The 23,207-nt window shown below is 33.9% G+C and overlaps 1 protein-coding gene and 1 long non-coding RNA gene across 13 annotated transcripts; both read left to right on the top strand.

The window, feature by feature from the left end:
- Positions 1-1,128: 1,128 nt before the first annotated feature.
- Positions 1,129-8,084, top strand: LOC130722411 (uncharacterized). 12 transcript variants are annotated; one of them, XR_009013936.1, is made up of 11 exons: positions 1,129-1,215; positions 1,312-1,416; positions 1,525-1,620; positions 1,820-1,894; positions 2,339-2,414; positions 2,499-3,432; positions 4,184-4,332; positions 4,505-4,559; positions 4,640-4,845; positions 5,610-5,748; positions 7,753-8,084. It is a non-coding gene; the product is annotated as an uncharacterized LOC130722411 (long non-coding RNA). The 12 variants fall into 12 exon arrangements; XR_009013942.1 differs by lacking the exon at positions 1,820-1,894 and adding an exon at positions 7,513-7,553 and having other exon boundaries at positions 5,645-5,748; positions 7,753-7,921; XR_009013935.1 differs by lacking the exon at positions 1,820-1,894 and adding an exon at positions 7,513-7,553 and having other exon boundaries at positions 7,753-7,921.
- A 7,571-nt stretch (positions 8,085-15,655) lies between these two features.
- LOC130722410 (protein ASPARTIC PROTEASE IN GUARD CELL 1) lies at positions 15,656-17,935 on the top strand. Its single transcript, XM_057573132.1, has one exon. The coding sequence runs from the start codon at positions 16,030-16,032 to the stop codon at positions 17,689-17,691; it is 1,662 nt and encodes a 553-aa protein (XP_057429115.1). The 5' UTR covers positions 15,656-16,029; the 3' UTR covers positions 17,692-17,935.
- The last annotated feature ends 5,272 nt before the right edge of the window (positions 17,936-23,207 follow it).

The raw sequence follows: 23,207 nt of genomic DNA, 5'->3' as shown, positions 1-23,207 counted from the left end.
ACTTCAGTAAAAATTCAACTTCATACCATTGAGTCATTTATTTTGTAATTGATCTCCCTTGTAGAAGTTTCTGCAGAGTTGGCAGAACCTAAAAATATTGGCAATGAAAAAATGTGAAATACGAGATATAAAAAGAGGAGGATATTTTAGGATTTATTTGCTTGTTTTTGTTGAGTAGAATTTGTGAGCAAACATCTACTACTTCTTATTCTTCCACTACTGTAGCTAAAAGACCTCCAATCATGGCTCGCCACGTGTCCACTGCTTTAACGCAATTTTTTTTTCTCAGCTTCAGCCTTGCAAACGACGTCGTTCTGAACTCTTCACTGTTCCTCCCCTACCATGACGAACCCTAGATTGCTTTGGCATGTCCTCTCCCCCTTTCTACCAACTCTGAAGTACAAGTCACGCTCTTCTGATTTATTCATCTCTCTTCCAAAGTTTTCTTCATCTTCACTTCAATCCGAAACCCTAACTGTGATGCCGTGTTTTCGTTCAACTTTCCATCCCCTTTTCACCAACCCATCAATTGCGTCCTATCAGATTGATGTGATGATGGTTTGCTTTTGGCCGCTGGTTGATGTTTGCCTCACAATTTCTTTGCCGCCGTTTATGGTCTTACCATTCACATCTCTACATCTCAAACCATCCCATGTTCATGCGTCATCCCTTCTCCTGCAAAACCGAAATTGTAGGTTTGAATGCATCAACAAAGGTTGACTCTCTAATCAAATGGTCAATGTCAATCCAAGGCTCCATTAATTATCTCCATTGTGTTGTATATATTTTGTACTACTCAATCCTCTTATCTGTATTGTAGATTTTGTTTTTTTGAAAATCAATTTTTTTTAAAATTTATGTACTATGATTACCTCCATCTGCTAGATGTGTGGTTTTGTCACTGTAGTTTCAAATTTTGGCTATAAATACCCCATGTTGTGAACTCCTACTGATTTGTTTGATTTCTCTTTCAACCACACTTCACCTCCCCTTCCAGTTAGCTGGTCACTGACTCATGAAATTAATTCCAAATAGTTCATACTTGATAGTTCCAGATGATAATCTTCTATCTATTTTTTGTTTTCTCCTTTTATGTTTTCTGAATTACATACCTTGTGTTTTATGTAGGTGGTACTTAGAGGTGGTCAGGTTGCATCAGCCGTTAGCACTACTGATCATCATGCTGGAAATTTTGAAGCCAAATTTTATGATATGGTAAATTACCCCCCTCTAAATTTTGAATTCTGTAATGACTTGATTGTGTCCATATCTAGCTTCTTTAATTCATATTTGTTATTTTCATTTGTTTAGATTCTTCAAGAAGAATTTAGGGATGTGAAAGGGCATTCTGGACTGATTAATGTTATGGCCTTTATTCAGTTGTTGTTCAATTTTCTTCTTTATGAGTGTTTGATGGTGAGTTTAATTAGCACTGAGATACTAAAATGTAGCCTAAATATTGTGTTTATTCATTTGTCACTGAATGTTGTAGTTGTACCTACTCATGGTTTGTTCCTATTACAGCAATAATAGCTCATGGATCTCTCACAAAACAAGGAGTAGAAGCAGGCATTGAGAAAAAGCATTGTAAGGGAACTTGCTGATGATTTGAGAGCTCAGGTAATATCTTCCTACATGAGAGTAAGAAGAAAACATCTTTTCATTATTTTTCAATTTTCTTTTTGTTTATGGTTGTTATAAGATTGTGAAATAACTTTTCATGAGGAAACTAAATATTAAGCTTTGTAATTTGAAGATATATGCTTAAATTGATTTGTGTTTTTTCACTAAGTGATTGTGTATCATCTCTACACTACAGATCAAAAGGGGATTAAAGTGCAGCCAATTATCCATACAAATTGTTTAGTGCGTAATACTCAGGCATTTGGATATTGTATGGCATCCTTTCTTTCAAATTGGAGAACTTGCATTTGAAATTTAAAATGACTTGATATAAACAATAGAATGTTATACCTTATGATCTTTTAATTTTTCCTTTTTAATTGTTTTTTTGGATAAGAAAACTTTATATAAAAGGAAGTACAAGAGATAGAAAATAACAAACCAATACAGAAAACAGAATTGAGTTAAGGAAGAAAACCAGCTTGAGAGTAACGAAATCTACTCCTAGACCAAGCTAATCAGATACCCACAACCCATTTAAATCCAAATGCCCCTTTTCCCAGCCTTGGATCAGCAGTTACAGAAGCGTAAGAAACAGAGAAGGATGAATGTAACAGAATGCAAATTAAAAACTTGCTGGTTTTTCTGTGTCCTTTTTATTTTTCAAATTTCATAACCCCGTCATTTATATTAATTATAAACATAACTTTTCCAGATCATGGAAGAAAGACCTGCATTATCTGACCCTGCCAGTGATGGACATGTTTTAGTGCAGTTTTATGGAAATAATGGTATTCTCTATCTTTCTACATGGGAGTTTCTTGGATTTTCCTAACCCTGTACTGAATCACACTTTGTTGCTTTACACTTTACAGTGCTTGGATTGATCAAAGTCACAGATATTTCAACCTTTGAGGATACGAGTTCAATCCTGGTCTTGCAGTCTGCTTTTGCAGCTATAAGTTCAGGGTGTCAAGAAGTCTGTAGTTTATATATACATTTTGATAGCATTTAATATCTGAGTAAAGCCATGCTAGAAGAGGGAGTAGATAGAATACCTCATCCTCAACCTAAAAGGAAGAAAGAAGAGGGCAAAGAGAGGCTTATTTTGACTAATTTTAATTTTGCTAAGATGTTGCTCAGCAGTTTGTCTCCCAACTTCTGTATTGGACCATCAAAAAAGTGTTATAGCATGCAATTTAACCACAGTTTTTAGATGCATCATATATGCTGCTTATCACCATATGCTGGAGTTGGAAAAGATGAGAAACATTACTTATAAGTGTTTCTTAATTAATGTTCAAGACCCTTCGTTTATTGTCTTGATAATTTTTGTATCCATGAGATTGTGTTAAGGGATTTTAAGACTTTTCCAGATTTTTCATGAAGAATCTACAAATTAGAATAGGATAATCAAGGGTCCAATCACTCTCAAGGCATAAACAATCTGTATTAAAGCCATATTTTGAAAGGATCATCTATGGTCTGTTTGTTTTTCTTAGCATTTGCCTGACCTGCAATCTATTTGTGGAGCCAAGTTGTTGGGAGCAACTAAGATAATTTGGATCGGCAATAATGAGATGAAGAGAGAACGTATAGTTCTTATTTGAATTTTTATGGTTCTTATTTTTTATATGACAGGGATTGTTTACCAGGAATGGACATTATGTGTCTTTCACTCTAAGGAGTTGCAATGTCAAAATAAAATTTTGATTTGTTAAGGGAAGATATGGTGACAAAGAATGAAGCAGATTGTAGAAAACTAAAGGCGTCGTGAAAGTCCTCAAAGTTTTGGGAACTGCATAGAAGGTGCTCTTTTCTTTAGGCATCTTTAATTATTAGAGCTTTTGAAAGATGTGTATTTTTCTGTTGGACGTGGAGCATATGTGATCTGTTTTGTCCTGCTTGATTGATTCAAAAACAGGATAACTATCTCAATTTGGTCCCAAATATGATGCTTTTTCATTGTTCCATTATAATCTATCTAGGGGATCATTGGAAAATCATGCTTTAGAGTGTGGTTGTTATATCAGTCTTGGTAGTGTTACTGAGTGCATATGAAAATATTTACTTTTGTTATATGTGGTGATGTTGTGTTGATCTTATATTCAGGGAACATTAATTTTATCTGTGTGGAGTACTATGACATTACCTATCCAATAAGAAGTTTGTTCTGACAAAAATAATTGAGAGTCTCTGGTTTAAGTGCTACTAGAATGGTGCTCAATTGCAAAAGTGTACCCATTCATCTTCTCTACTCTGGTCTTTTGTTTTATGCTATCATGAAATGTTTTGATTTATTTTTCCTTTTCTTTTGGTTATGCTTTTAGAACTATGATAAAAGCAATGGAACAAGAGTTTTTTAATGGGTTAAATTTTCTGCTTTTAACATCTACAAAATAAATGATTAGGATGAATAAGTTTTCTGCTGTTAAGATGTCAATAAGTTGAGTGTCAGGCTTAAGCTTAATGGATTACTTTTTATGGATTTGTCTTACCCATTGTCCTTTTTGATGTGGATCATATCTAAGATGACCTTTACCTCTTAAACTAATTTCAGCTTCGAAGAAGGATAGGCAGTATCTTCGCTACCAAATAGAAGTTGAGTGAAAGTTAAAAGATTTAACATTTTCCAGTGAAAATGAGATGCTTAAAGACACTGCAATCTTCTCAAGATCATAATTGTCATCTCAAGTGTTGATCTTCAAGGTAATGGCCCTGTGCTTTTTGAATGCTTGAAGCAAATTGAAATCCTATTCCTATGGACCATGCAACCAACATGTTTTAATTATGGGTTCAAAATTATGGGTGACGTATTCTTTTCAATCAGTTTTAATTATATTTTTTGTTGAATTGATTATTTTATCGATCTATTTTGTAGTCAGTTTCTTCTGAAAACCATGCTCAAATTTGGTGTTAGATTCCTTCTCTTGAAGGTAAGAACTTAAAAGAGTAGCCAGCTGAAAGTCATTGAAGGATGAAATCTTAGGCCTATCTGCTTGCTTTGTCTTTGCAGGCTGCATATAATGTTCCATTTCTGATGCGTAGAAATACTATACCCAAATTGGAGCTTTCATCTCCACCCAAATCAAATATCATTCATTCCAATCACCAAACGACATGATGGCCTTCTTGCTGGCTCTGAAACAACTGCAGACTTTACTTCCTCAATGCATTCTCTTCTTGTGAATACAATGGACCTCACTAAGCCTAAAATTTAAGGTTGTCTAAGAGAGCAAAGATCTCATATGGTATTTTTTTATTTCACATATTGGTTACCTGCATTAGCATGTAGTCACAATCTTAATGGACAATGATATTGAAGTGGGTCAAGAAGTGAAAACTATTCATGCTAAATGGAGATAATTCTTGCTTAGTAAGGGGCTTATTCATGCTAAATGGAGATAATTCTTGCTTAGTAAGGGGCTGGAAAACATTTATCTTAATGGTTCAGAAATTGCATAGTTTGCTCAAATCTATTGTGATTTTTATTTGTCTTTATTTTTGGATTTCATGTTTAAGCTGGATGTGTATAGATAGTATACAGAATGGACTTGATTTTAAAAAGAAACTAGGGAAACTAAGAATCCATTGAAACTCTATACATTGATTTTAAAAGGACACAATAGACTTAGTATTTGAAACTATGCTGACACACGTGTTATTTGTTTTATTAATTTGTTTAGTAGACAAATCTAATTTTATATTCTGATAATTTTTATTATGCATCTCCATGTTTCTCATTTATTAAACCTATTTGGTTGACTGATTACATAATACATATGACATTTTTTTAGATAAAACAGAACCTGAAACCAGCTCTCATGTCATTATGAATGAGATTTAAAGGTTTAACTCTTAGTTTTATCCATATGAATTAGGGGTTGTGGTTAGTTTATTCAAGTCAAGCGAAGAAATTTATGATTTTTGTGCCCCATGAACATGCTTTAAATACTATTTAAAACTAATTTATGTGCTTATTACAGAAATGATGATGGTGACCTTTCCATTCATTTAACAGCAATGGTTCTAAACCATATAGGTACGCTACTGTTGGACAGAATGACAAGACAATCACAATCCAAATGCAACAAATAACTACATTTTTTTTTGCACTTATCACAGGTACGGTTATAACAGCATGCATGCATATATATGATTTGAATTTTTGATGAACTTTTTTAAACTCATTAAATGGATGATTTGAATTAATATAAAGGAATGAAACATAATGAAAAGTTCAATGATATATCCTTTCAAGTTTCATCTATTGTATATATACATTAAGAAATGAGAATGAAGATTGATTAAATATTGATAAACTTGCTCAGAAGATTTGTGTGTGTATTTATTTAAATTTTTGAAGAACTTATTCAAACTCATTGAATGTATGATTTGAATTAATATAAAGGAATGAAATAGAATGAAAAGTATAATGATATATCCTTTCATCTGTTGTATATATACATTAAGAAAAGAGAATGAAGATTACTTAAATATTGATAAACTTGCTCAGAAGATTTCACTATAGTCTTTCATCTTGAATGTAGAAAGTTATAAGGGCCCTGCAAATTGCTGCAGCACTAGAATAGGACCTATCAAATCTTCCATTGAAGTTTTTTTTTGAGCTATTAAACGTTATTAGTTTCAAGTCTTGGTTAGCAGAATCAGATAGGCTGTCAAAATTTCCATTAAAAGATAATTAAGGTTGGTACTTAGTACTTCTATTGATTGATTATGATAGCCATGCCAAAGATTGATTTAGCATGAGGGTAAGAAAAACTGTAATTGTTAATATGAAGGTCACCATCTTTGTAGGAGTCATTGTCACGTCTCTTTTCCCATTTTCCAGGAGTAGGTTTTTATACCCTTAGAATTAAAAGATACTAGGAGGTATGGTTTTGCTTTTATGCCTTAAAGACTTTCTATTGATCTCAATTGTGTGCCTAGGCCTATAGGGAGACTTTCGCTGTCTTAGTTGTGGATTGGTGTTTGCTTTTGAAGATTAATAAGTATAGAAACTATCTGTGTTTGATTTATGAGAATCTGATGTAAACCAATGCAACAGTAAACTAGAATTGATAAGTGGATGAAGGAAAACAGATTGATTTGATTAATAGAATTGAGAAAAGAGATACAATAGTCACTACTACTCCAGAGCTAAGCTCCTATAGAGAAAGCATTTCTCTATTCTCTATTACAACAATATGATTCTCAGATGCCTCTCTCTAGCTAACATAAATTCCTCTTTATACACCTGTTCCCCTGATTCCCGTAACTAACTTCCTTAGCCCTCTTTCTCACACTGCCAGCTCATTACATTCTAGGTGCTTCTATTCTTTCCCCTCCTTGGATACACGCGCCAAACCTTGGGCCTTGGGTTAGCTATCTCAGCCCATTCCTGACTTGGGGGCCTATCAGAATCTGACATTCTTAATGTTTTGTTGGAGCTGATATTGAATCATGGGTGATGCATCTATTTTTTCAAGAACTAAAATTCTTACATTGGGATCCAATGTAAAAATATTAACAACTCTTATTTTAAAGGCTCAGATCTCAAATCATTATAACAAATTGTATAATGGTTGCTCTGTGCGTACGGGTTAACACTTTTTTGCATAGAGAATTACTTGGAGATTAAGATATGAGAAATTGAAGGGTCTTGGCCAAATTAAGACTCAATACAAAAATGTGTTTCTGTAATTATGTTAGCAATCTCCTTGGTACAAGAATTCATCCAGAGTTATAATCTGGCTCAGGAATTAGCCATAGTTGTTTATAAGCATGATACTCTGGAAAGTATTTTTTTTTATTTTTGAGTGTCAAGTCATGCTAAGATGAAAACCAAGCTTATGTGTCCTCAGCTTGAAATGATATATATGCTTACAGATACATCAAAGGTCGCACATAGAAGAGTCATACTCTTACAAGTATGTATTCATGTTTCAAAACAATTTATAAAATTCATTTTCTTCTATCCATGATTACTTATCCATCTTATAGCATTTAAGTCCAACCCTGCACATAGAAGAGTCATACTATTGCAAGTATGTATTCATGTTTCAGAACGATGTATAAAATCCATTTTCTTCTATCCATGATTACTTATACATCTTTTATCATTGTCAGCAACCTACTGCTCAAAGGAATTTCAACCCTGCAAGAGAATTGTATTCAATATTGTGGTATGGCTTTAGCACGATGGAACTAACACATGGAAAAAAATACAACCTAAAAGCGCTCCTCCTTTTACGGCTCTTTTTGTTTTCACAGTCTAGATCATTAGATGTGAAAGAAAATATTTGCATTATAAAATGTAGCCCTGAATCACTTATCAAGCTCTTAAAGTACTAAAAATTCAAATTTGACATCACTATTTTATTACTGTAGTCCTTTCCTAATGATACATTGATGAACGAGAAAGAGTATCTATGTCCTAAAAGTAAAATTGGTTATTGTTATTATGTCTTTTTAATTTGAAATTAAAAAGGCTCCTCAAGAACATTGTCTTCAAGGAAGTTTTCCAAAAAAATTACAAGGATTAGTTTGTATGATTTCCTAATTTTTTTCTCTAAAGTTGGGTGCTAATTCAATTAACCAACATTTGAGCAACATATATTATATACCTTATTCGTACCTCTTTGTATTTATTATTTGTTTATCTTTTACATGTAAGATTGCGCTGGAGATTACACCACAAGTTCATATTAACCGTAAAGGGCGAACCAAACTTAATATTGTAGAGTTATCCAATTAATGTCCATAAGTAAGATGAAATATCGAGACAAAACGAAAGATAATAACAAGTGTTTTACTAATTAAAATTATATGTTTTAGTAAATATATCATATTATTTCATATATATCAAACACTAAGTAATTAATTAATAGTCAAAAGAAAAAACACACAATGGTAATAATTAACAATTGATTTGAGTAAAAATTATCCGTGCATCGCACGGACAAACGGGTATAAAACTAGTATTATATATTGTTGCATTTTAATGTGTAACATTGTGATATTGTTCTTTTGCACTATTTAGATTTTTTTTTTTGAAAGTGCTTTTGCACTATTTAGATGGATCCTGTATTTGTTTGATGTAAGTCTCGTTTCATTTGGCAACCCCCTAATGTGCACCAGGTTTTTTTGGGAATAATTTTACACCACCATTTTGACCCTGCTATTGACTTGCTATTGTAGGTTTTAATTTTTTTTTAAATCATATAATTTAAAAAACATATTTAATAATAATAACATTAAATTTCATCCTCTTCAACCCAATTATTCATCATCTTTAACATTTTTTATTCATCTTCCAACAACAAAAACCCAGAAATTCTTTTTTTTTCAAACAACATCCAATCAAATAACATAATCATGTCTTTTGTTTTTTTGGTCAAGAGAGCACATCCTGTCAAAACTGAAGTTTTTAGAGACACTTGAACATGGTCTAATGGTTTCCCCTTGTAAGTAGAGGTTGTTTCATTATTAGAAACAATTTGTCTTTGCATATTACTCGTGTACTCCCAGTATAGCTCGTGACTAAGAATCAACAACATCTGCATAATTCTTCCAAGGTGACAATGCTGCTTTACTTCCTGTATCAAGTCCTTCAACATAATCACTAGACCAAAAAACACACACTTCAAGCATTTCACCATCAACCCAGAACCCACTCTCGACCCACCCCTATCCCAGAACCCATACTCTACCCACCCGCCATCATCACCACCATCTCTCTCCACGCCAGTACGCCACCACACGACCTCATCTAACCTCTTCAATATTCTAAATCAGATCTGAGATTTGAGAGAGAAGCAGATCTGAGATTTTCACTATTTGTTCTTCATCTGGGTTTTGCAGTTCATCTCAAACGTGATGGACTTCCTGTGCATGCTCAAATCAACTGAAAACTTCTGGTTCCATCCACCACTGGCTATCATTGTGGCGTGGGTGGATTCCGGCGGGCAGGTGGTTGTTGCTGTTGCCGGATTTGTGACACTAGTTGAGGATGGTGGTTTTGATGGCCAAATTGGGGATTACAGTGGAGAAATCGGGTTGGGTTCCGTCTTGGAGTTTGGGAGGGTTTGCTAACCCCCACCCACCGCAAACCAACCAGATCTAAAGAAAAGATAAAAAGATCAAAGCTTTTTCGAATCAGCTTTTGCTTCGCCGGCCATGGGTGAGAGGGTGGACGATTTTTGGTGGGTGAAGAGAAGAAAAGGAAAAGGAAAAGAAACGAAGGGAAGAGAAGTGGGTGCTGAGATAGTGGTGGCAGCTCTGGTAGAAGAAGGGTTGCGGGATGAATATGAAGATGAACAGAGGGTTAGGGGATTTTTTGATTCTCAAAGGGTTGGGGTATGAATGAAGATAATGGATAATTATTAGTCTAATTTTATTTCAAAAAATAATTTTTCAATTTTTAAATTTTTCAAAAAAAAAAAACCGGGGAACCCACCATAGCAGGTGGGATTCCCTGGTGCAAAATTAAAGAACCACACAAGTGGTGCACATTAGAAGTGCCTTTAATCAAAACTATCTATCATTGTCAAAAGCCCAAAAGAAACTCTTAAGGGGTAGTTACGAGATTTTCTTTTTTAAGGAAATGGAGGGAGGGGGAGGGTAGGGTAGGGTCACTTTAGTTCAATAGTAATTTCTAGTTTACTAGTGTTCTTTACCCGTGCGTTGCACGGCGATTAAATTTATTGTAAAGATGAATCAGTAGTAATGTGTTTTAACTTAGTTTAGGCTCTTTTCAATAAGTATAAAAGATATGGAACCGAACATATGTTACAAACATGTAGATGAATATAGCACAGTAAATAGATTAATTTGATGAGGTTGTAGATACCTGACTATGTCAACACTTGAATAGTAATAAAAAACAACTTTTTAAGTAATGCATTACATTGAAATTAAAATAAGATAAACATAACAATGACAACAACATGAACCCTTATTCAAAATTGTAGTCCATGATTAATGATATAAACTTCATAATCGTGCTTGTTGTCAATAAGCATATTTGAGCTATAGAACCTTGAAAGGAAAAAAAAATTATAAGTGTAATAGTAACCAATACAAATATAAACAATGTATAATTTGAAAATGATAAACTAACCTTATAGAAACGTCAATAAACCTTCAAATTAGATGATCAATAAACTGCTTGATATATTTTTATGCTGCCAACAATAAAGAGAATAACCATATCAGTTTTCCTATTTCTAAAATTTAAATTCAAATTAATTGTAAGATAAATCAGCACTTACATGTCAAATATTATCAAAGACTTCTTGATACACTACGTTGCGTGTAGTGTTAGATACAACTCCTTCGTCATCAATGATGAGCATCTTCAACATTTTTCTAGATTTAACTCTAGAAAGTGCAACATATAGCTGCCCGTGAGTAAAGACAGGCCTTGACAAATACAGTCCAACATGAGATAAAGATTGTCCCTGACTTTTATTTATAGTCATCACAAAACATAAAGTAACAGAGAATTGTCTGCGCTGGAATTTGAATGAAATGTCAGAATTAGATGGAGTTAAGCTCATCCTTGGAATAAATGTTGTTTCACCCATCTTGTTTCCATTTAAAACAGTAGCAACAATTATATATTTAGTCAATGCGTTGATTATCATTCGAGTGCCATTACACAACCCTGCAGCTTGGTCTATGTTTCGAATGAGCATGATAGGGACACCAACTTTCAGTTTAATTGCATGGTTTGGTATTTCAGAGCATTTGAAATCATTTAAGAATTCAGATGTAAATCATTCCGCATTGTCACCTGAATCTTCGTCTGACTTGCACGGAGTATCACAGCTCAAATATTCTGTTTCATCACCAGGAATCATTGCTAACATAAAGTTGATTTCCTCTAAACTTTCAAGTGTTGGTGCAAGGATCGCTCTTTCTTGAAAGAATGAACTTTTTTGCAAATTATGTGCAAGTTTCGGATATGCAAAATTAACTAATTCAAGCAACGGTTCCTTACACTGTTCAATAAGAAGATCTGGAGGAATCTCAATAAGTGTTTCTTCCTCATCAATCGTTTTAACTGTACCATCTCCCACTTGAAGCAACCAATCTGCAAACTCTTTTATTTCTGCTGCTGAAGAAGTTGATGTAGCATTTTGCAATCTCATATTAACAGTCAACTTCATTACCTTGCAATGCTTCCACAGATATGAAGAATTGATAGCTGAACCGACAATTTCAGAACGGCTTCCTTTGGAAATAACTGGAAGTATTTGTCTAAAGTCGCCTCCCAGTACCACAACTTTACCTCCGAATGGAATGTCATAACCATGGGTAGACTGAGTCTTCATAATGTCATTTAGAGATCTGTCTAAAGCTTCAAAGCAATGTTTGTTTAACATAGGTGCCTCATCCCAAATAATTAGGCTTGCTTTTTTCAATAATTCAGCTTTTGGGGAACTTTGACGAAGATTACAGGTTGATATCTCATTTATTGAAATAGGAATAGAAAACCTTGAATGAGCAGTTCTATCTCCAGGTAACAATAGCGATGCAATTCCGCTAGATGCGACATTTAAGACGATAAGACCCCTTGAACGCAAAGCAACATATAATATATTCCCAACAAATGTTTTTCTAGTTCCTCCAAAACCATATAGAAAAAGGAATCAATTGTTATCAGACAAAACATCGTCCAAAACATTCTTATAAAAAATCTCTTGCTCTGAAGTAAGAGAACTGACCAATTCATCACGAATCTTTACCATTTCAGCCCTATTATAATTCAACTCATCTGCAACGAATCTATCTTCAAAATTATGAATTTCTGAAAATTTAGGGTATGGTAAACATGGAAATTCCTTGAGTAACCTTTCATTGCCTTGCAATATTTTTTCAATCTCAATCATACATAAGTTCTGTAATCCTTCATCCTCTATACGAAGATCTGAAGGAAATTAAATGAAATAAGCAAAATAAATCAAATAAGAAAATTAAATTAAATGAGAAATATTGAGTTTTAATTTTTCCATTTTGAGAAAGAAAATGAATTTACACAACTTAAATTTTTCCTTCTAATAAGACTCGCCATATTTTGATAATGTCAAATTTGAAATATTTTTAAAAAAATTGTATTATTTTAAACGTGATACTCAGGTATAAAACTTTAAAAAAAAACTGGACACATTTATTTAGACAATAGAACCTCTGATATAGATTTTTTTTTTAACCTGCAACAAATAACAGTGAGATTTGTAGGTGAATCTTTGTTTTTTTCTATTGAGAAAACTAATTATAGGTTAATTTGAGTATAAGAACAAAATATCTCTATAAAAATTAGAAAATAGATATGGTATATAATTATGATATAGTAGCTGTCCAATCTCTTAGGTTGTGGCGTACTTTTTAAAATACGGTAAATATTGTTGGGTTCAATTAACATATGGAAATAAATAGTAATAGCCATGGACAATTATACATGTGAAAAAATAAACGCATACTAATTCATAAGGGAGAAAAAAGTAAATATTACTAATTGTGTCCAAAAAATCAATATTGATGAAATATCTGGAATGTTGAGTGCTTTTCTTCTGTCATATAAAATCTCATCACTTAAAAGAGTCCAAGACTTTCTCCAAACTTCTTGTGGCCTGGAAATCAAGTTTGTCATAAGCATTCTAGTAAATAATTTCCTTAGCTGAGATCCGGAACCAAGTTCACTTGCAATTGAAATTCCATCAACATACTCCCGGTCATCCTCCATTAATCCCATCGCTTCGCATGCATCGCAGAATGTGGGATAAACAACACCCTTAACAGTTCTTATGCTTTTAAAACTGTCACAATCTTTTTGCCTAGTTAATAAAACCCGCATGTAGTAATTTTCTCCCATTCCAGGAGCAATAAATTGCAATCGACCAAGAGAAAGGCCTCTTTTCCTAGGAACCCATATTGTTGATTTTTTGTTTTACACAAACTTGGAATCAAATTTTGCATATGTGAGATTTCAGCTCAATGTTCTGTATAAAAATTAATTAACATGGACCAAATTTGAAGGCTGCACGTGAATTACTCATCAGAATTTCCTATTATAGGAAAATAGGATATACAATTAACATGGTCTTAATACAGTTAAATAGGAAATTAATTAATATGTTAAAATCGTCGTGCAACCTTTATGGTAAATAACACTAAGTTCATTAGGTTTGACTTGTTTTGCAAACAGCATTAACATGGTGTTAATGCTTGAATGAAATTCAACCGTGACTTCCTCAACAAAAATAACACCATTTTAATTCTTGACTTTTTTTAAGCAAAATTAACACTATTTTTTTGCAATTTGAGTTAAACCTTTTTAATGAATGGCCTGACTTTTTTTCCTTAATTAAACACCAATTTTCGTGGTTTTTATATTTTATAAAAAATCTGAATTAATACATTTTTTTTTCAAATTTTGATCTTTGCTTGATTTATTTCAAATAAAAAAACGGAAAATTGTTAAAAATAGAGCTAATTGAATTAATTCCTCCATTTCTTTTAAAAATCCATAACCGCAAAATTGTTGGAGATTTTAAATAAGGAATGTTTTAAAAACCTATAATGGAATTTTTTGCTCCTAATAAATGGTTTATACAAAAAAATATCCGTTTTAAAAACATAATGAAAATTCAGTTTCAAAAACTTGAATGACTTTGAATAATGGGCCTCCATAAAAAAACTGAAATCAAAATGGGCTTATACTATATTGGTCCAAAACAATAAGACGGTGACACTTGTCAAGTAAAGAGGGGAGGTGGGTGAGAGCCATTCTTGGAGTGCCAAATCATGAAGGTGGGGCTCACAACCTTCCTCTTTTCTAAAGTATATAGATTATTAAAAGCAAAGTTTAATGTTTATGCAATGACAATGTAAAATAATTTTGGTAAATTCTGTGATACCCTTAATTTTTATTGGGTATGGTACCCCCATTAAGTAATTCTATAGATTATTATCATGTTATTCAAAGTAAATACTATATTTTTAGATTTTACTTTACTTGTCAATTAACTTTATCTCATGAAATTCATTTTTTGATTAGAAATATACGAGTGGTGGAAACGAATGATGGTGATAGAGATGCGCGTAAAATGATCATGGTAGATGGATGCATAGAGCTCAGAAAATACAACTTTCAAATCTCACGTCCCTAAGAATGAAACGTTGCATTACTACGATAGAACACAATCAAAATTTTAACCGGTACATGAGTCTTTATTGTTAAACCAGCTCATTTTGGGTATCACACCTTATCTAGCTTAAGGTACCACAGCAAACACTAATAATTTTATACTAATTGAATGTCACATATTCAAAAAAATTACCTTCTTTTTTAAAAAATGCACTTCCTTCTCACCCCTCTAAAAAAAGAGTTCTTTACGCACATGGTTGTACCAGGCTTTCAGCCTTTGGGTTAGGCCCAATTTCAATGGAATATAATCCATACTATTCAGACCAAAAAAAAAAAGAACCTCGAACTGTTTCTTTCTTTTTTCACTTTAATTATTCAAAAATCCTTTTCCTCAACTTGGGCAGTAGAGTGTCATGCGAGTGTCCATTTGTTTGTAGTTGTTATCGTACCCATTATCAACGTTCAATTTCAAAAGACTAGAAGAAGTCAAGATTATCTAACATCCATTTCAATGACCTGCGTTTTAGTATCTTACTCAACATTTGGTCTCAAAAATCCAAAAATAGATCACATTATTAATTAAATGAAGTTATGAGGGAAAAATACTTATCAGGTTATAGTCAGCAATGGAGACAGGGACATGTTCACAAACTCTGACCAGTGACCAGTGACCAGTGACCACACATTTCCATTTTTCACTTTGACTTTTTGTAGTTGCAGCCAATGTAGGAAACACTGTACCTACTTGTCATCCAATATTTCAAGATAAAAAGTTAATTATATGAATTATTAAAAAGCTAAAGTGCAATTAAATTCATGTACTATGGATTTTGTGAAAGGTTCATTTACAAATGTGTCATTTTCTATATGGTAAGGTCTAAACCTGTGTGATATGGGTTTGAAGGAAACTGAGAGGAAAATACACTGCAAGAGTATAAGATTGGAAGACTAGTCATTTATATATATTCCCATTAAAAGTTTGATTCTTTGGGGAAATACACTGCAAGAGTATAAGATATGGCTTTAGCATTTTGGCTTCCTTCAATATAATCCCTCTAGGCCTCTACCTTCATTTTTCTCATTCAAAGTTTGATTCTTTGGGGAATTTTGCAATTTCTGATTGGTTTTGAGATTGAATTTTGACAACCCTTCCTGTTTTTTTTTTTTTCAAAGCTCAGAATTGTTGCAAGTTTCATTCTTTCTGGATTTTGCATCTACCTTTCTTTTTCAGCAAAGAAGACCTCATCATACCAATGGTTTTGAAGATTTTTCCCATTCTGCTTCTCCTTCTTTTGAACTCCTGCACTGTGGAACCCATTTCAGAGAATCACAATCACAATTGTCTCAGTAAGAATGGCTCTTCTCTTGCTGCAATCAAGTTACCTGAGCCATCAAGCTTCAATTCTGTTTCTTCTTCAGAAGAAACTGGGTGTAGCTTCTCAAAGTCAGAGAAACTGGGGCATTCTGGAGTTGATGATGATGATGATGATGTTGAGGGAGAACCTTTTCTTGCAACAAAACAACACAAGCAATCTATGAAACTCCACCTGAGACATCAGCCAATGAGCAAAGAAGCTGAGGCTAAAAATTCTGTAGCTGAATTTGCAGTGAGAGACTTGATCAGAATTCAAACCCTTCACAGAAGGGTCATAGAAAAGAAGAACCAAAACACCATTTCCAGGCTTCAGAAAGCAAAAGAACAATCAAAGAAGTCCTATAAGCCAGAGGTTTCTCCTGCAGAATATTTTGCAGGAAACAGTTCCAATCATCTTGTGGCAACCTTGGCTTCAGGAGTGAGTCTTGGCTCTGGAGAGTACTTCATGGATGTGTTTATTGGAACACCACCTAAACATTTTTCTCTGATACTTGACACTGGCAGTGACCTTAACTGGATTCAATGTCTTCCTTGCTATGCTTGTTTTGAGCAAAATGGACCATACTATGATCCCAAAGATTCCACCTCTTTCAAGAACATAACTTGTCATGATCCTCAGTGCCAATTGGTGTCATCCCCAGACCCTCCTTACCCTTGCAAGGCTGAGAATCAGAGCTGTCCATATTTCTATTGGTATGGTGATAGTTCCAACACAACTGGGGATTTTGCACTGGAAACTTTCACAGTCAATCTTACTGGGAATAAGCCTGAGATGAAGCTTGTTGAGAATGTGATGTTTGGTTGCGGTCACTGGAATAGAGGTCTATTTCATGGTGCTGCAGGGTTACTAGGCTTAGGGAGAGGACCATTATCATTTAGTTCTCAGCTGAAATCACTATATGGCCATTCCTTTTCCTATTGCCTTGTGGATAGGAACAGCAATTCAAGCAGCAAGTTGATATTTGGTGAGGACAATGAGCTTCTCAGCCACCCAAATTTGAATTTCACTTCTTTTGTTGGTGGGAAAGAGAAAGAGAATCAAGTTGACACATTTTACTATGTTCAGATAAAATCTGTTATGGTTGGTGGTGAAGTGCTAGAGATACCAGAAGAGACTTGGGATTTGTCAGAAGATGGCGGCGGCGGTGGTGGTACAATAATTGATTCTGGCACCACTCTGACATATTTTGCTGAACCTGCTTATGGGATTATTAAGGAGGCATTCATGAGGAAAATTAAGGGCTATTCAATTGTTGAAGGCTTTCCTCCTCTAAGTCCATGCTATAATGTGAGTGGAGTTGAACAAATGGAGCTTCCTGAGTTTGGGATATTGTTTGCTGATGGAGCAGTTTGGGACTTTCCTGTGGAGAACTATTTTATCCAGATTGAACCAGAAGAAATTGTTTGTTTGGCTATTTTGGGGACTCCTAGGTCTGCTCTTTCAATAATTGGAAACTACCAACAGCAGAACTTTCACATCTTGTATGATATGAACAAGTCTAGACTTGGCTATGCTCCAATGAAGTGTGCTGATGTTTAATGGAGAATAGGAGAATAACTTTGAAATGGCAATTCTGAATTTTTTTTCTTGGGTTTCCCATAGATGGAAAGTGATATATACAGAAGAAAGAAGAGAAATCAAGTTTTCAGTTTGTTCAGGTGACATAGAACTAGGCTTTAGGTCATTATAGGAACATGGTCATTATGAACACAAACATTTCATTGTTTTGTACACATTTAAGTGCTTCAATTTTGAGTTCATTGTCTCCTTCAATCTGATATTATATTGTCAATGACTATTGTTTAAAGAATCATCTTATTGTTCATATACTGTATTCTCAAAGGAAATTTGTTCCTTGCTTAAAAGAAACCTGGCTTCATTAATTTGCAATGGCAACATTTCTATACTAAGTCTCTACTCTCTTGATCAAGTAGGAACTGACATGTGATTTTCTGCATATCTAAGTGTACAACACTCATCAAGTGTAAAATTAAAAAAATAATTTTTAACAGCTTAAACACCTCGCTCACACGACTTAGATGCTTAGCTAATAAGTTATATTTTATATTTGAATAACTTTAAAAAAAGTCAACTTAAATTAAAAACAAATATATAATTTGACAAATAGTATAACAATAGGTCACTCTATACTCACTATCTGACTTTATATAAGAATTTCACTTATTTTCTTGTTCAATACCCTTCTAAGTTGTACCACACATATTGTAGAAGTACACAAATTATATTAAGATGTTGGTGTCTTATATATACAAATAATATTAAGATAATTAGAAGAAAAAAAATAATAAGATGTTGGTGTCTTATATTTTAGACATGATACATATCAGTATATCAGTATCCATGTCTGGTTTCCGTATCTGTGTCGGTGCTTAACAGGCTGCAAGCCTGCAACATGTTATTAGTTTACTTTCTCGTGGACCATTCTCTATAATTAACTAATGAACTTGCTTCTTATCTGAAATCATATTTTCTCTTGAATAAAAGGTCAAATGGAATATGGTTGTTTCCCATATGTGACGTCAACATATTAGTCAATTGTTCTTCTGGTAGGTATGCCGCATGATTTTAATTCGAAACAAAGAAAATCTGCACGCAAACAAGGACTATGGCTTCGTTTGGTTGGAGGGAAGGGAAAAGAAAGGGAAAGAAAACACGGGAATCGATGAGTGAACTTGGATTAAACCTTAGTCCAAATTCACTCCTCAATTTCCGTGTTTTCTTTCCATTTCTTTTCCCCTCCCTCCAACCAAACATAGCATATGTCAATACAATGAGTTAGTTGGAATAAAATAAATAGAGTTCAACTATACTTGACCCGTTTAATTGAGGGATACATGTGCACACGGCACCAACATCTAGGAAAAACAGAAAGTTCTATATCTTTACCAAAGATGTACTTTTGTTAGAATTATCAAACATTTCGTGGGCAACAATTAATTATATATTATTTTATTTTATGAAAATTTGGTTAATTTATTATTATTTTGATGGGTGCATAGGTAGGTTATCTTGTTATTATTAGCTCTGAGAATCTATAATTTGATGGGTGTGGGTTGAAGTGTGGTTCGTAACTCTTAAATCCATAATGAGTTGGGATAAAAGTTATAACTGATATGACTATATCTCATTTGTAATCGTTCGATTAGAAAACTAAAGACTCCACATAGCTCCATTAAAAGCTGTGAAAGGGAGCTAGTGTGAGATACAAATAAAGATATGATCGCTCAACGTTGGAGGTATCCTGAATCAAGAACAATAATTATTCTTCCACAAAATCAGGTCTTCAACAAGTAAGTTTTGGTGTTGTAATTTCATATAATTGACCCATGGAAAGCTAAGCGTGTTGGTAGCTTATATGTTTTGCAAGGGTTGGTTGTGACAGGTTTAGCAGCTTTATCATCTATTTTTCGCTTACACTATTTCACTACAATTTTTTAGGGCAAATTTTCAATTAATCACTAGATTTACGTGAATTTTGCTAATAGTATTTTAACTCAGACCGATCATTAGTTCGGTTAAGATATCGAGTCAATGGGTCACTACTCACTAGTTCGAACCAAATTTTGTGATTTAATATTATAATTTAATTTTGTGAATCCTAACATTATTAAAGGGAGTTATAAATATAAACGATTGCACTGTTATATATAATTTGGATGAGCATGTGTATTTGGGTATATAGGCCATGCTAGAAAGTCGGTTGGCTTGGCCCATATGTATTTAATGTTATATATAGAAGGGTGGTTGCACCAAGCAACACACCTCTCATTCCACAATATTACTTGTCCAAATCTTGCTTCTCGTTTCCTCTCTCACTCCCTCTCCCTTGTATAGTCTTCATTTGATAACATTCACAAATTTAAACAAAAGCTACGGTGGCATATAATAAGACTCTGGACTGGATCGAGTTTGAGCTTGAGTTATGGAGTTCAATTTCCCACCTCAACACTCAAATTCTCACCCCACCTCAAATTGGTACAATACTTTCCTATTCCGAGATAAGTTATATTCCGAGTTTTGTAAATCCGGGAAGTGTTTTTTGACATTCTAAGATTTAGAACCCTAGATGTGAAAACATAGATATCCCAACAAATCAATGCACCCTATGTTGAAGAGTGAGAGTGAAGTGAAGAGTAAGAGTGAAGGGAAAAGAGAGAAAGGTTCAGGGTTTATTTTGCAAGATGAATATTTTGGGGTTTATTATGTTTGGGTAGGGTGTTAAATTGGGTGATTGAGGTGAGAAATTGAACACCCTTTGAGTTACTGAATAACAAGTAATGACCGAACTGATAAACATCATGACCAAGCCAACAATACAAACAATTCATATAAGAAACCGAAGTGGACGCAACAAGCGGAGTTTGCATTTTGTTAAAAGGGGGACCAAGATCTATGATATATAATTTATAACGAAATTTAAATTTGCACGTATCTAATATGTGCTACAAAATTGATATATAACTACTACTATTTTTTGAAGAAAAAATAGAAAAATTATGATAACATTCATTTTCACACTACTTTTCCAACATTCTCTCATTCATTCATTAAAATTCATGTGGAGTCCTCACAAAAAATATAGCATCAATTCAGTGGAAAAAACATAAATTTCAACAATGAAATAGTGTTTTTTTTTTTGGAAAGGCTAAATTTCATTGATACTGCACCAGAGGTGCCAAATAATGTACAGGGAAAGAAATATAAAACAACATCAGAAGAGGAAAGAAAGAAAAGACCAGCAAGGGAATAGTGTTAAAAAAAGAGGGTTAATATAAGTATTGTTTTCACTAATAAAAAAAGAGGGTTATATATATGCAGCACTAGATAACTTATATTGCTCGTGCTTTTGCTTCGTGTTACATTACCACTAATGCTTTTGTGATTTTTTATACATCGAAAAATAATGCTTTTTTGTTTTATTATATTCATGGGAACATGAGGAGGACTCTACTCACTCCAAGAGTAACTTTAAAGAGTTACTCTTCTTCCTCACCCTCACCGTTAATTTTATTTAAGATTAACGGACTTGATTACATACTTATAAACCTCACGTGAACCTGGATCCTGCTTGCTTAGCGCATCTTTCTTCTCGAAACAGAGTGGCTATCCTATGTTTGCTTCTCTGGGTGCACTTTGGCCATTCTCCTTTTTTCTTACGCTCACCTTCTCAAATCACCTTCCAATCATTTCTTTCATTTTTTAAATTCAATTGATCAAGCTTATTGTAATGAATTTTCATGACAGAAATTTCATAATATGTTGGTCGGGCTTGTGATTTTCATTTAGTTCCAAATTAAACCAAAACCTTTCTGTTTCTTATGGTAGTGCTAGTGCTAGATTCAATTAAAGGACACTCATGCCGTCGGAGGAGGAAAAGTCTTGGGGCTGGACTCTAAGTCAGATTCATTTGTGGCCAAATACAGTATGCTGGGAATGAATTAAAGGCAAGATCAGAGAAAAAACACGTTATGATAATCAAGATTGAATTTTTCGTTAAAATACTATCATCACAACAAGCTTCCCATCAATCACCAAGGGGAAAGAGGCAACAGAGGCGGCCATCAGGCTTCGTTTGGATTGATGGATCATAATGGAGCGGAGCGGAATGGAATATAATGGAACGGAATGGAGCGGAGCGGAATGGAATAAAAATTTCATTCCATTGTTTGGATATTTTATGACGGAGCGGAACAAAGTTACCACTGCGTTGTTTGGATAATGAACGGAGCGGAATGAGTTATAATTTTTATTATTCCTATATTACCCTTATTTTAAAATAAAAGACAAGCTGAAAAAACAGTTAAAAATTGGTAGCCAATGTTCAATATCTTAAGATCTGGTGTGTCTAAAAATTGAACATGAATGCTCCTATTAAGAGGCCAGTAACCAGCAACGTACAGACAAGGACAAAAATGCAGCAACAATCACCAAAGGCACCACCACTTGGACAAAGATAAGAAGTCACAATGCCACAACGTACACCACCAGCCATTGAAAAGAGAGATGCACACTAAGCAGCCACAAGAACCACGTAATTAAGAGGCCAATATCACTAGCAACCGTACAGTTGCAAACATTTGAAGAGCAACTATACTTGCAGAGTGTAAATAAACGTATATCTATCTCCCTGTCCTCACAAACATTTGCTGCATTGTTGAAAGTTAGGAGAATGTCACAGCAGAAGCTCATGGAGAAAACATAACTCTAAACAGACTATTACGAAAAAGAGATTTATGGGCTCATTACCATAAACAATATGCAATGCAAAACATGCATCAACTATTCAGATCTGTAGGCAGTAATGCAACAGCAAAATTAAATATAATGACTTAGTAGGATATGAATAATGAGAAATAATTAATTCAAACCATATTTCATAAATAAAAGGGATCCAAATAATTCATAACAGAACCAATTTAAGTATAAAAATAAGGTCAAGACATAATAAAAAGCATGAAATCCTACATGAATAAAACATAGATGAGAAAAACTATAATTGCATTATAACTAAAACATAAAACTCAAGAAGCTAATAATTAGGATAATAGTTTGGCACTAGACGATGCAGCAACTCCTTGCGTATTTGAAGTGGAACTCCATTAAAAGCTTTCAGATCATCAGGATTTTTCACAAGGTGCACATACACATCAAGCAAAGAAGCTGGTTCAACACCTATGTCCACCAATTGTGCCCAAATATCCTCACCACCAGTATTATTTTGTTTCTTGTTAAGCTCAACCGTGTTCATTTTAAACACCTCGACCATTTCTAGAATAGATTTCCCAAGATCACTCGTATTTATATCATCCTCCTCAACTCTTTTTGCCCTTTTCTTAGGCCTAGAAGAGTTCACAACCTGAGAACGGGCAGCAGAAGGCCTTATAGGAGATGGCTCAAGAGGAACTCCATCATCAGCTTCAAATCCCTCTATACTAGCTTCATTGGCGGATACCAAATTGTCAATGTCTTCTATGGTGATTCCAGTACGTGTAGCTCTTGCTCTAATTTCAGCTGCTGTTTCTGCGTCCTCTCCA

This window comes from Lotus japonicus, chromosome 6 (genome assembly GCF_012489685.1).
Source record: "Lotus japonicus ecotype B-129 chromosome 6, LjGifu_v1.2".
Taxonomy (NCBI): domain Eukaryota; kingdom Viridiplantae; phylum Streptophyta; class Magnoliopsida; order Fabales; family Fabaceae; genus Lotus; species Lotus japonicus.
The sequence above is the reverse complement of the archived record's forward strand: the minus strand, read 5'-3'. Positions and strand labels throughout refer to the sequence as shown.